Below are 13,441 nucleotides of genomic sequence, written 5' to 3'. Positions count from 1 at the left end.
ACTGTATTAGCCAGGGTCATTCCTTCAATAATAGCCAACCTCATGGGGTTTTTACGTGGAGTGGTGTCAGTAGTATGCTGAGAATGTTGCTATAAAGGAAAAACAACCAATGAAAGGGGATCCAGAGGGCTTAAATAAATCGTAAAGGTAGAATCATTTTGAGAAACAGGTGGTGTACAGACATGCAAAATGCACCTGAATACAGCGCGGATGTCTAATGTGTCCAAATACAGTTGTTGTTGCTTATTATTAATGGACTATAGTAGCAGATATTCAGTACCATTGGTGTCCAATAGAAATAGAAAAAAAATTCTTCACATTGTAAAACAGATCAAAAACTGATCTAGCTGAGCAGTGGAAAATATTGTCTAGTCAGAATCCAGATTTCTCTCTGACTATACTGAGGGGAAGGTCAGGTTTGGGCACAGACAGTATGAATCCATTGTGACAGGGTCACTGGCGCCGTACGTCAGGGGAGATATGTGTCGCAAGTGTTGCTTTCCTGCGTGATGTGAAAGCCATAAAGTTTTTCCTCCAGCATGATATGTGCTGAGAGCAATCCAGCTGCTATATGGGTATGGCTTTCATGGTGGGTGGGTCAGAAATGGTGGGATGCCTCTCCAGTTAAATGCCCAGCCACACTTTAACTTTGTGTGTAGTGTGGAGTAAGGAAGCCTTCAGACTGCTAGCTCCTGCGAGAGCTGCCATATATATTATCCCAGAAGTACTGGGAAGGACTTTATATGAACTTTTTACTTTCATTTGAGCCAGAAAGGCTGTTTTCTGTTACCAGTTTGAGTTTTTGGTTTATGACGCAATAAACCACCAAACATGTTCCTGTATCTACCTTGAGCAGCTAAGTGAACCGACCTTTCATACAATGTACTCTTACTGTCATGTGTTGTAATTTCAGGCAGGGCGATGTGGAGTAATGGTGGGGGATGTTTTCTTGGCTCATCCTAGGTTCTCTGATACCTGTGGCTGGATGTTTGAACACTACGACTTACCTAAGCACAAGGGTTGAGTAGTCATGGCTTTCTCTCAATCATTATAATGAGTTTTTCTTCCTTCAGCATTACAAGATCATAATCCTATAAAGCATTTCTTGAACAAGGTAGAACAATCTGTTCAGACTATGTAAGACCCTCCATCCAGTTTGTGTCACCCAGAAGAAGCTATCCTTTCAACTTGGTCCAAAATTCCTGCAGAACTATTTCAACGCTTAGTGGAATCTATAACGAAATGTATAGCTGAGGTTCTGAAGGTGAAAAGAGGTCCAACATGCTACTGGATGGGTTCACTAATAATGTGGCCATTCAATGTATGCTTGTTGGAGATGACTGGAAAAAGATGATCATAGATATTAGATTTCTGGATCTTCTCACATTTTTATGCTGGTCAGAGTTAGGAGTCGACATGTTGGATTTATACAGGAGACCTGCAGCTATGTGATAACTACTGCTATCTTGTAATTTTTTTTCATCATGTTGATTGAGGATCTTTTCTATACTTCGAAATCATCTCACACAACTTCTTCATCCCTCTGTGACTTTTATAATATTTGTTTCAGGGTAAAGATCTGCCCCATATTAATACTACAGAGACATATGTGAGGGGTGATGAGCGGTGTAAAGAGGAGATTCTTACAGATGACAACTCAGGTAAGTAGAAACCACTGAATGCAAAGAAGTCACAAATTCTACTACAAAAAAGATAGAGCACATACACCTTTAGTATTAAACTAGATTATGGCCCGATGCTATCGCATCGGGAGGATGCGATAGAATCACACCTCTTGCCATGTTAACCCTCAACACACACACTCCTCAACACACACTCCTCTCACCTTTCACCATCTCCACTCACGTCCACTCACTCCTTCACTCCACATACTACCCCTTCTCTCACTCCGTCTCTCATACTCACGCCGTCATCGCCACTGCTCCACGATCCCCGACATCTTCTTCCGCCGGCGCCATCCTGGATCCAGACGTCCTTCCACGCCGGCGACATGTTCTTGCAGCGACGCCATCTTGAGTATCGTGAAATCCCGCGATACTCAAGATGGCGTCGCCGGCGTGGACGACGTCAGGATCCAAAATGGCGTCGGCGAAATCTCGCGAGTTTTCGCCGACGCCATTTTGGATCCCGACGTCATCCTCGCCGGCGACATGTTCTTGCGGCGACGCCATCTTGAGTATCGCGGGATTTCGCCGATCCAAAATGGTGTCGCCGCAAGAACATGTCGCCGGCGTGGATGCCGTCTGGATCCAAAATGGCGACGGCGAAATCTCGCGAGATTTCGCCGACGCCATTTTGGATCCCGACGGCATCCACGCTGGTGACATGCTCTTGCGGCGACGCCATCTTGAGTATCGCGGGATTTCACGATACTCAAGATGGCATCGCCGCAAGAACATGTCGCCGGCGTGGAGGACGTCTGGATCCAGGATGGCGCCGGCGGAAGAAGATGTCGGGGATCGTGGATCAGCGGCGATGACGGCGTGAATATGAGAGACGGAGTGAGAGAAGGGGTCGTATGTGGAGTGAAAGAGTGAGTGGACGTGAGTGGAGATGGTGTGTTGAGGAGTGTGTGTGTTGAGGAAGAGTGGTGTGTTGAGGGTTAACATGGAAAGAGGTGTGCGGTGACGTCACCGGTTACAACTGGACGGAAGTTGTTACAACCGGAAGCTGCTTAGGGCATTTATTATTATAGAATAATCTGCAGGTGTACAAATACACTATGAGGCCAATATCTAAATATATACATACACGCAAGCCAACCATGTCAAGGTGTACCTTTTGTTATGGATGGTCCCTAACACTAATGTCCTGCCTCTCCATGTGTCAGACCAGGCCTTAACTGAATGGTAACTGACATAAAACCAGGTACACAGTTAGCAATTAAAACCTTATCTGGCAAGGATGTGTAGATAAGGTTGCTAAGCTGTGGATGGGGACACCTCCACCCCCAATGTAGTATACTACAACAAAGTAGGGTCTGCGGACCTTTAGCATTAAATTCATGTACATGTGCACAAAGATATTTTAATTGCGAGCTGTGTGACTGGTTTTCTTTGACGTTCCCATTCAGATGTGGCCTAGTTTGGCACATGGAGAGGTAGGGCACCTAGCAGTTAGGGATCATCCATATTTAGGTACACGTTGACGTAGTTGGATGGCTTTTGCACTCTATGATTAAAAAAATGCTAAGCACCTTATGTTTTTAACATTTATGGCAATAGAGGAGTTCATGTACTCCGTAATCGCATTGTGTTCTACTCTGTCACCGGCTTGTAGAATTATTTCTTGAATTTCTTAGGGTTTGTTCACACAGTTTCTTATTTCGATTTTACACTTAAAATATTGCACTTTAAAAAAAAAACCAAACATATTTGTACACCGTTTTATATGGATGTTTCTCCTCTGCAGCCATAGCACACTTCTGAGCTGCTGTAGAAATAGTCCTGGCTCAGTACTCCGTACCGGACATTGTGCTCAGTGGCCATCTCTAAATATACTTGTGAAGCATATTAGCGTCGTGGATCCTAATTCAGGACCAATGATATGGAAAGCAAGACATTATCAATAGTGATGAGCAAACCTGCTTCGATAAGGTGTTATCAGAGCATGCTCGTGTACTAACCGAGTATTTTCGGGTTGCTCAAAAAAAAAGTGTTCAAATCCCCACGGCTTCATGTTTCGCGGCTGTTCGAAAGCTCCAACACATGCAGGGATTGCCTGTTTGTTGCAGCCGCGGGGACTCAAACATGCTATTCGAGCACGTTGAAGTCGCTTGGTTAGAGTATGCTTGGATAAGACCTTATCTCAAAGCGTTTGTGCCTCGCTAATTACCAGTCAACCACTGTTGTGTTCAAGAATTACCATAGCCTAAAAACCTCAATAGCATTCTTCTTTGCAGGTATAATAAACTGTTATCTCTATATACCAGTACATAATAAGTGCTGAAAGCAAATTTCAGAGAATTTTTGTCTATTACTATCAAAAATATCTCCCAACTGATACAACACATATAACATATTATTATTAACCCCTTAAGGACCAAGTCACTTTGTAGATTAACCCCTTTACCCCCAAGGGTGGTTTGCACGTTCATGACCAGGCCAATTTTCACAATTCTGACCACTGTCCCTTTATGAGGTCATAACTCTGGAACGCTTCCATGGATCCCGGTGATTCTGACATTGTTTATCTCGTGACATATTGTACTTCATGGTAGTGGTAAAATTTCATTCATATAACTTAAGTTTATTTGAGAAAAAAAACAGAAATTTGGCGAAAATTTTGAAAATTTCACAATTTTCCAACTTTGAATTTTTATGCCCTTACATTACAAAGATGTGGCACAGAAAAAACTTAATAAATAACTCAATGAATAACATTTCTCACATGTTTACTTTACGTCAGCACAATTTTGGAACCCAAATTTTTTTTTGTTAGGAAGTTAGAAGGGTTAAAAGTTGACCAACAATTTCTCATTTTTACAACACCATTTTTTTTAGGGACCAGCCACTTTGAGGGGTCTATATGATATAAAATACCCAAAAGTGACACCATTCTAAAAACTGCACCCCTCAGGGTGCTCAAAACCACATTCAAGAAGTTTATTAACCCTTCAGATACTTCCGAGGAATTTTTTGAATGTTTAAAAAAAAAAATGAACATTTAACTTTTTTTTTTTCACAAAAAAATTACATCAGGTCAAATTTTTTTATTTTACCAAGGGTAACAGGAGAAATTAGACTTCAAAAGTTATTGTGCAATTTGTCCTGAGTACATTGATACCTGATATGTGGGGCGTAACCACTGTTTCAGTACATGGCAGGGCTCTGAGGGGAAGGAGCGCCGTTTGACTTTTTCAACGCGAAATTGGCTGGAATTGAGATCAGACGCCATGTCGCGTTTGGAGAGCCCCTGATGTGCCTAAACAGTGGAACCCCACCACAAGTGACCCCATTTTGTAAACTAGACCCCCCAAGGTAGATTTGTGATGAGAACCCAAGTGCTTCACAGAAGTTTATAACGCCCGGACCTGAAAATAAAATAATCATATTTTTTCCACAAACATGATCTTTTAGTCCCCAATTTTTTTATTTTCCGAACGGTAACAGGAGAAATTGGACCCCAAAAGTTGTTGTCCAAATTGTCCTGAGTACCCCGATACCCCATATGTGAGAGAAAACTACTGTATGGGCACACTTTGGGGCTTGGAAGGCAAGTAGTGACGTTTTGTTGTGCAAACTTTGATGGAATGGTCTGCGAGTGTTATGTCGCATTTGGAGAGCCCCTTATGTGCCTAAACAGTGGAAACCTCCCCACAAGTGACCCCATTTTGGAAACTAGACCCCCCAAGGAACTTATCTAGATGTGTGGTGAGCACTTTGAACCCCCAAGTGCTTCACAGAAGTTTATAATGTAGGGTCATAAAAATAAAAATAAAATTTTTTCCACAAAAATGATCTTTTTGCCCCCAATTTTTTTTTATTTTCCCAAGGGTAACAGGAGAAATTGGACCCCAAAAGTTGTTGTGCAATTTGTCCTGAGTAGGCTGCTACCCCATATGTGGGGGTAAACCACTGTTTGGGCGCATGACAGAGCTTGGAAGAGAAAGAGCACCGTTTGACTTTTTCAACACAGAATTGTTTTTAATTGAGATCGGACGCCATGTCACGTTTGGAGAGCCCCTGATGTGCCTGAACAGTGGAAACCCCCCAATTCTAACCCTAACCCCAACACACCCCTAGCCCTAACCCTATCCCTAATGGGAAAATGGAAATACATACTTTTTTTAAATTTTATTTTCCCTAACTAAGGGGGTGATAAAGGGGGGTTTGATTTACTGTTTATAGCGGGTTTTTATGTTTGGCAGCTGTTGCACGCTAAAAGACGCTTTTTATTGCAAAAAATAGTTTTTGCATCACCACATTTTGAGAGCTATAATTTTTCCATATTTTGATCCACAGAGTCATGTCAGGTCTTATTGTTTGCGGGACGAGTTGACGTTTTTATTGGTATCATTTTAGGGCACATGACATTTTTTGATCGCTTTTTATTCTGATTTTTGGGACGCAGAATGAACAAAAACCAGCAATTCATGAATTTCTTTTGGGGGGGTGCGTTTACACTGTTCCGCGTGTGGTAAAATTGATAAAGCGGTTTTATTCTTCGGGTTAGTACGATGACAGTGATACCTCATTTATATAATTTTTTTATGTTTTGGAGCTATTATATAAAAAATAATTATTTTTGCATCGCTTTATTCTGCGAGCAGTAACTTTTTTATTTTTTTGGCGGCTCGTTTTTTGTGGGACAAGATGACGTTTTCAGTGGTGCCAACATTTTTTTGTTAGGAAGGATTAAAATTTGACCAGCGATTACTCATTTTTTTTCAACAAAATTTACAAAACCATTTTTTTTGAGACCACATCACATCTGAAGTCACTTTGAGGAGTCAATATGACAAAAAATACCCCAAAGTGACACCATTCTAATTTTGTCAAGGGTATCAGTAGAAAACAAACCACAGTATTTATTGTGCAATTTCTCCCACGTACATCGATACTCCATGTGTGGAGGAAGACCACTCTTTAGGCGCACGGCAGGGCTTGGAAGAGAAGGAGCGCAGTTTGAGGTTTTGAACGTAAAATTGGATGGAATCGAGAGCGGTTGCCATGTTGCATTTGGAGATCCACTGATGTACCTAAACAGTGGAAACCCCCCCATAAGTGACCCCATTTTGCAAACTAAACCCCCCAAGGAACTTATCTGGCTTTGTGGTGAGCACTTTGAACCCCATAGTGTTTCACAGAAGTTAATAACGATATTTCAGCCTCTCCTGCGCGGTCATGCTGTGATCGGTCAGTCCAATGCGTCATGGTGTGATAAAAAAGTTCATACTTCAGAACGTTGTTTTCCCTTCTGAAGAATTGCACATAGATAACTGAATCCAAGTGGACCCCATAATAATCAGTGACAGAAAAAAGCAGGTAAGTATAGATTAAAAATCCACGATTTATCGAAGTACTACTGTAGTTAAAAACATTCAATGGCAGTTCCTCCAGTGGCCTGACAACCTACGCGTTTCAGGTTCAACGAGTCTTGTGGTTATAGAATGAATGTGGGAACACTTCTCTACATAAAATGAGGAAACAGACAAATGTTGGTTACACGCCTAGTCAGATTAGCATGTACTAATTACTCCACCTGTATGCGCGTAAGGAAAAGTGCAATTCATAGAAGAAAACCAAAGACAATCTTAAAACAGGCGAATGTTACACAGAAAAAAGAAGGTAATTTTCATGTATTGTAGGATTTAGTCTTGTCTAACATTCAAACCTGACTGAGATCCTACTCAACATGAAGATCCAATGGGATTCTCTGTTTTGGATTTTCCTCCTAAAGTTGCTGCCTCTCTCTAGTTTGTGAACCTTTTCTATGCCTTTGAAACTTAAAGTTGACAAATCCTCGTTGTGTACCTCAGAGAAATGGCGTGATACCGTGGAAATGTTGAGAGCAGTGGTGCTGACCGCATCTGATAAGTGTCTTCTGATGTATTTTGTCAATGGTTTGACGTACTGCACCATTTAAAAAATCCTTTAAAGGGAATCTGTCACCTCATTTTTGCCTTATGGGATGCGGCCACCGCCATCAGGGGCTTATCTACAGCATTACAAAATGCTGTAGATAAGCCCCCGATGAAACCTGAAAGATAAGAAAAACGAGTTATATTATACTCACCCGGGGGTCCGGTCCGATGTGTGTCGCGGTCCGGTCCAGCACCTCCCATCTTCTAGCGATGACGTCCTTCTTCTTACTTCTGCTGCGGCTCCTGCGCAGGTGTACTATATCTGCCCTATTGAGGGCAGAGTAAAGTACTGCAGTGCACAGGTGCCGGGAAAGGTCAGAGAGGTCCAGCGCCTGCGCACTGCAGTACTTTACTCTGCCCTCAACAGGACAGATGAAGTACGCCGGTGCAGGAGCCGCGGCAGAAGTAAGAAGGAGGATGTCATCGCTAGAAGATGGGAGGTGCCGGACCGGACCGCGACACCCATCAGACCGGACCGGACACCCGGGTGAGTATAATATAACTTGTTTTCCTTCTCTTTAAGGTTATGTCGGGGGCTTATCTACAGCATTACAAGTGCAATACTTTCTTAAAACGATAGTTAGGCAATCAAAAGCAATATGAAGGGATATAGAGGGATAAAGGCCCTTAACATCACTACTGAACCATTGATAATCAGAATACCACGAAAAATTCACAAAAATGTAGACTACCACTTTTGTATTTAATATACCCCAGAATGTTAATGACCAGTGGTTGCAAGTAATGGTCAACCCAGGTCCTCAATTTTTCAATCATGAATCCAATGCCTGATATTATAGGTGTGAGTAGGGGAGGAAAGATATTTTTGTTAGCTTAGTTTTTAACTATTACTTCAATAATTCGTGGATTTTTAATCTATACTTACCTGCTGCTTCGCCGGATTTTCCTCTTTTTCTATTGATGATTCAGCCTGATCAGTGCGAGACAATGGACTCATACTCACTTGCGAGAGATTCGCATGATTCTTGTGCGAGTCTCTCACATGAAAACCTGGTACTGCCGTCAGCACTCAGACCGGAGCGTGCGGCTACATGTATTTCTATGCCGCCGCATACTCCGGTCCAAGTGCCCTCTTTTCCCCTCCTTGCATTTGTCATAATAATCAGTGGGACCAATCTGCTTCCATCTCCTTCAGTTGAACAATGGATCAGTTTTGGACATGATTTCTGATTTTCTGTTTCTAAACATGAACAGACAAACAAAACTCCAGAATGTGAGTGTGAATACCGCCAATGGCTGTCAGCCACAAAAAAAGGAGACGTTTGTTTTCAATGATATCAAGTAAAAGGGTTTGTGAAAAAACAACACATAGCACCCGGATGCAATCCATATGTTATTGGTGTGCTGTCAATTTTCACCGAGCAGTTACTAATAAAACCATATTATATTTTTTTCATTTATGAGAGAAAAACAGATAATACAGATTGTAAAAATGACACATGGACCAAAAATGGATCCATCACACTGAAAAGTCAGTTTTCACCTTTAAGCAAAAAAAGATTGTTTGATTGAGGTCTGAGGTGTCCTTTATAAGACTTTTATGAACATATAAATGGCAATAATTGGCGACACGCACACTGAAGACCGCTTCAGAAGAGTAGAGAACAATTTAAACACCACAACTTGGTAGCTAAATGTCATAATCTAGTAGTACATGCTTTTTGGTCTGCTGTCTTAATCAATTGATAATTGAATTGCATTACAATTTGTAAGGCAATTTTATAAAATGTATCATTTATATTAATACAATTTTAAGGTGGTGTAGAAAAATAATACAATTGCTTTTTTTTCTTGGCAGATGAATGTACCAGGAAATCAGAACGACATCTGATATTTTCAGATTACACACCAGATAATCTTGGTATCACACCAAATACATGTGAAGAACATGTCATTATCCCATATAATTCTCCAGTCCTTCAAAGAAGAAATCTTTCATCTGATCCTTTTCAACGGGTCCTTTCTTCTGATTCATCAAAGGCTGACATGCAAAACAAAAGTCACAGAAAGGATGACTTGCTTCACACTGGGGAGAAACCATTTTCATGTTCAGAATCTGGGAAATGTCTTAATGAGCAATCACATATTTTTAAACATCAGAGAAATAACACCGGGGAGAATCCATTTTCATGTTTAGAATGTGGGAAATGTTTTAATCAGAAAAAAAATCTTGTTACACATCAGAGAATTCACACCGGGGAAAAGCCATTTTTATGTTCGGAATGTGGGAAATGTTTTAACTGGAAAGCAAATCTTGTTATACATCAAAGAACTCACACAGGGGAGAAGCCATATTCTTGTTCGGAATGTGGGAAACAGTATAGCGAGAAATACCGACTTGTAACACATCAGAGAAATCACACAGGGGATAAGCCATTTTCATGTGCAGAATGTGGGAAGAGTTTTAATCAGAAAAAAAATCTTGTTTCACATCAGAAAATTCACAGAGGGGATAAGCCATTTATATGTTCGGAATGTGGGAAATGTTTTAACTGGAAAACAAACCTTGTTATACATCAGAGAACTCACACAGGGGAGAAGCCATATTCTTGTTTAGAATGTGGGAAATGCTACAGCGAAAAATCTAAACTTAATACACATCTGAGAATTCACACTGGAGAAAAGCCATTTCTATGTCCAGAATGTGGGAAATGTTTTAACTGGAAAACAGATCTTATTAGACATAAGAGAAATCACACAGGGGAGAAACCATTTTCATGTTCAGAATGTGGGAAATGTTTTAAGTGGCAATCAGATTGTATTAGACATCAGAGAACTCACACAGGGGATAAGCCTTTTTCATGTTCAGAATGTGAGAAATGTTTTACCTGCAAAACAGATCTTATTAGACATCAAGGAACTCATACAGGGGATAAGCTATTTTCATGTTCGGACTGTGGGAAACATTATACCACAGAATCCAGACTTGTTAAACATCAGTGCATTCATGTAGTTGATAAGCTATTTTTATGTTCAGAATGTGGGAAAAGTTATAGCACGAAATACAAGCTTGTTGCACATCTGAGAACTCACACAGGGGAGAAGCCATTTTCCTGTTTGGAATGTGGGAAAGGTTTTACAGAGAAAACAAATCTTATTGCACATCAGAGAATTCACACAGGGGAGAAGCCGTTTTCATGTTCTCAATGTGGGAAATGTTTTAATCAAAAATCAAATCTTGTTACACATCAGAGAAATCACAAAGGGGAGGATTCATTTACATGCTTATAATGTGGAAAGTGTTTGTGTTGGGGGAGTGTTTGGACTAGGAGGCACAAGATACCTAGTCCTATAGTGATAATCTCCAGCTGATTAAACACTGATTGAGGTGAAACGACAAAAACGTCCCAGTAAGGGACACAGCACTGTAATTAGGCTGTCTTCCACTACATCATGGTGCTTTCAGGTTGCATAGCAATAATGTGGTGACAGATTCCCTTTAATAACCCACCTATTAGAATACCCCTTTGTTTGTTTCCACACAGTATGATGCCCTCACAATTCCCTTCCACACAGTATAATGACCCCAGACTGAATTCCACACATCTTTATCCTAAAGTACTCACCACACACACATTATGATGCCATTATCATACATTCCCCCACACACAACATGATGCACCCACAGCATATGGCTGATAAAGAAAATAATAACTCTACAGCTATTACACAGGTTGTCAATTTTGCTTAAGTTAATAAATTCCTTTATTTGTGTGTGTGTGTATATATATATATATATATATATATATATATATATATATATAGAATCGTAGAGTTGGAAGGGACCTCCCTGGCCATCTGGTCCAACCCCCTGCTCAAAGCAGGATTCGCTAAATCATCCCAGACAGATGTCTGTCCAGCCTCTGTTTGAAGACTTCCATTGAAGGAGAACTCACCACTTCTCGTGGCAGCCTGTTCCACTCATTGATCACTCTAACTGTCAAAAAGTTTTTTCTAATATCTAATCTGTGTCTCCTCCCATTCAGTTTCATCCCATTGCTTCTAGTCTTTCCTTGTGCAAATATGAATAAACATGATCCTTCTACAATGTGACAGCCCTTGAGATATTTGTAGACAGCTATTAAGTCTCCTCTCAGTCTTCTCTTTTGCAAGCTAAACATTCCCAAATCATGCAACCTTTCCTCATAAGACAGGGTTTGCAGACCGGTCACCATTCTGGTCACTCTTTTCTGAACTTGCTCCAGTTTGTTGATGTCTTTTTTAAAATGTAGCACCCAAAAACTGGACACAGTATTCCAGATGAGGTCTGACCAAAGAGGAGTAGAGGGCAATAATGACTTCACGTGATCTAGACTGTATGCTTCTGTTAATATATCCTAGAATTGCATTTGCCTTTTTTGCTGCTGCATCACACTGTTGACTCATATTCAGTCTGTGATCTATTAGTATACCCAAGTCTTTTTCACATGTGCTGTTGCTTAGCCCTATTCCTCCCATTCTGTATATGCTTTTTTGATTTTTATTGCCCAGATGTAGTACTTTGCATTTTGCCCTGTTAAAAATCATTCTGTTAGTTGCTGCCCACTGCTCCAGTTTATGTATATCTTTTTGAATCCTCTCTCTCTCTTCTCTAGTATTAGCTATCCCTCCTAGCTTTGTGTCATCAGTAAATTTAATCAGTTTACCCTCAATTCCTTTATCTAAATCGTTGATAAAGATGTTGGAACAATACAGGGCCCAGGACAGAGCCCTGTGGTACCCCACTTGAGACATTCTTCCAACTGGATGTGCAGCCATTTACGACCACTCTTTGGGTCCGATCACTAAGCCAGTTATGAATCCACCTAACAGTTGCCTTGTCCATTCCATACCTAGTCATTTTTTCAATAAGGATTGTGTGAGATACTGTCACGCGGGGCTTAGGTCAACTAAGGCAGAAATACCCGGGGCCCCTGTGGTGTCCCTTTCACTAGGGGAAACCCTGTCTGACCCTCAACTCAGGGTTTTTGCTGATGGTGCAAATGCCTGAGCCTCCACCCTTTCCTTATCTCCTGCTCAGCCCTAAGCTTAACCCTCCACCCAGTGAGGAGACAAACCACCAAAGCCCCACACAATAAAGACAGACAGGGAGAACTTAAACTGCACCGCGCCGCATACACACAGGACTATACAGTAATGTGAACAGGGCACAACAAAACACAAATATGGGAAGGCGAGAAGGTAACAATGGATCATACAACACCAGATATGAATCTCTCTCTCTCTCTCCAGCACCTCCACTCCAGACCGGAACCACTTGGTATGACACACAAGCTATAATCGGCGACGCCCATAGGCCAGCACGACTATGTAAAGACCGTGGGCGTGACCAAACATCCAACCTGATCTCCAGCTAGATTGACCCCCGATAGCCTGAGAAACTCAAGCTGGCGCCATCGAGGCTATAGTGGACGGAGGTGGAACTACCTCTGCCTGCCGGACGCTGTGGTGTGAATAGCGTCCGACATGACAGTACCCTGTCTTCTACGAGGGACCCCAGGGCCCTCAAGACTCATAGGACCCGGCTTGTCCGGATGACGGTGAAAAGAACTGACCAGCCGATCCGCATGTATGTCCGAGGCTGGTACCCAAGACCTCTCCTCCGGACCATACCCCCGCCAGTGTACCAAATACTGAAGAGTACGGCGCACTACTCGAGAGTCCACTACCTTGGAGACCTCAAACTCTAAATCGCCATCCACCATGACCGGAGGTGGCATCGGCGTCGTGTCCACCGAGCCTACTACCTTTTTCAATAAAGCCCTGTGAAACACGTGTATCTTGTATACTGCAGGAAGTTCCAACCAATAAGCA

At 41.7% G+C, this 13,441-nt stretch overlaps 1 protein-coding gene across 2 annotated transcripts in view; it reads left to right on the top strand.

The window, feature by feature from the left end:
- Positions 1–11,341, top strand: part of LOC141050966 (uncharacterized) — a 29,961-nt gene extending 18,620 nt beyond the window's left edge. For both annotated transcript variants that reach the window (XM_073547724.1, XM_073547725.1), the window contains exons 6-7: positions 1,571–1,661; positions 9,426–11,341. In XM_073547724.1, coding sequence (XP_073403825.1) covers positions 1,571–1,661; positions 9,426–10,858 — 1,524 coding nt within the window. In that variant the 3' untranslated portion in view covers positions 10,859–11,341. The remainder of the gene's footprint in view (positions 1–1,570; positions 1,662–9,425) is intronic.
- The last annotated feature ends 2,100 nt before the right edge of the window (positions 11,342–13,441 follow it).

Source organism: Dendrobates tinctorius, unplaced genomic scaffold (assembly GCF_039654945.1).
Source record: "Dendrobates tinctorius isolate UK_male_01 unplaced genomic scaffold, ASM3965494v1 ptg000155l, whole genome shotgun sequence".
NCBI lineage: Eukaryota > Metazoa > Chordata > Amphibia > Anura > Dendrobatidae > Dendrobates > Dendrobates tinctorius.
The sequence above is the reverse complement of the archived record's forward strand: the minus strand, read 5'-3'. Positions and strand labels throughout refer to the sequence as shown.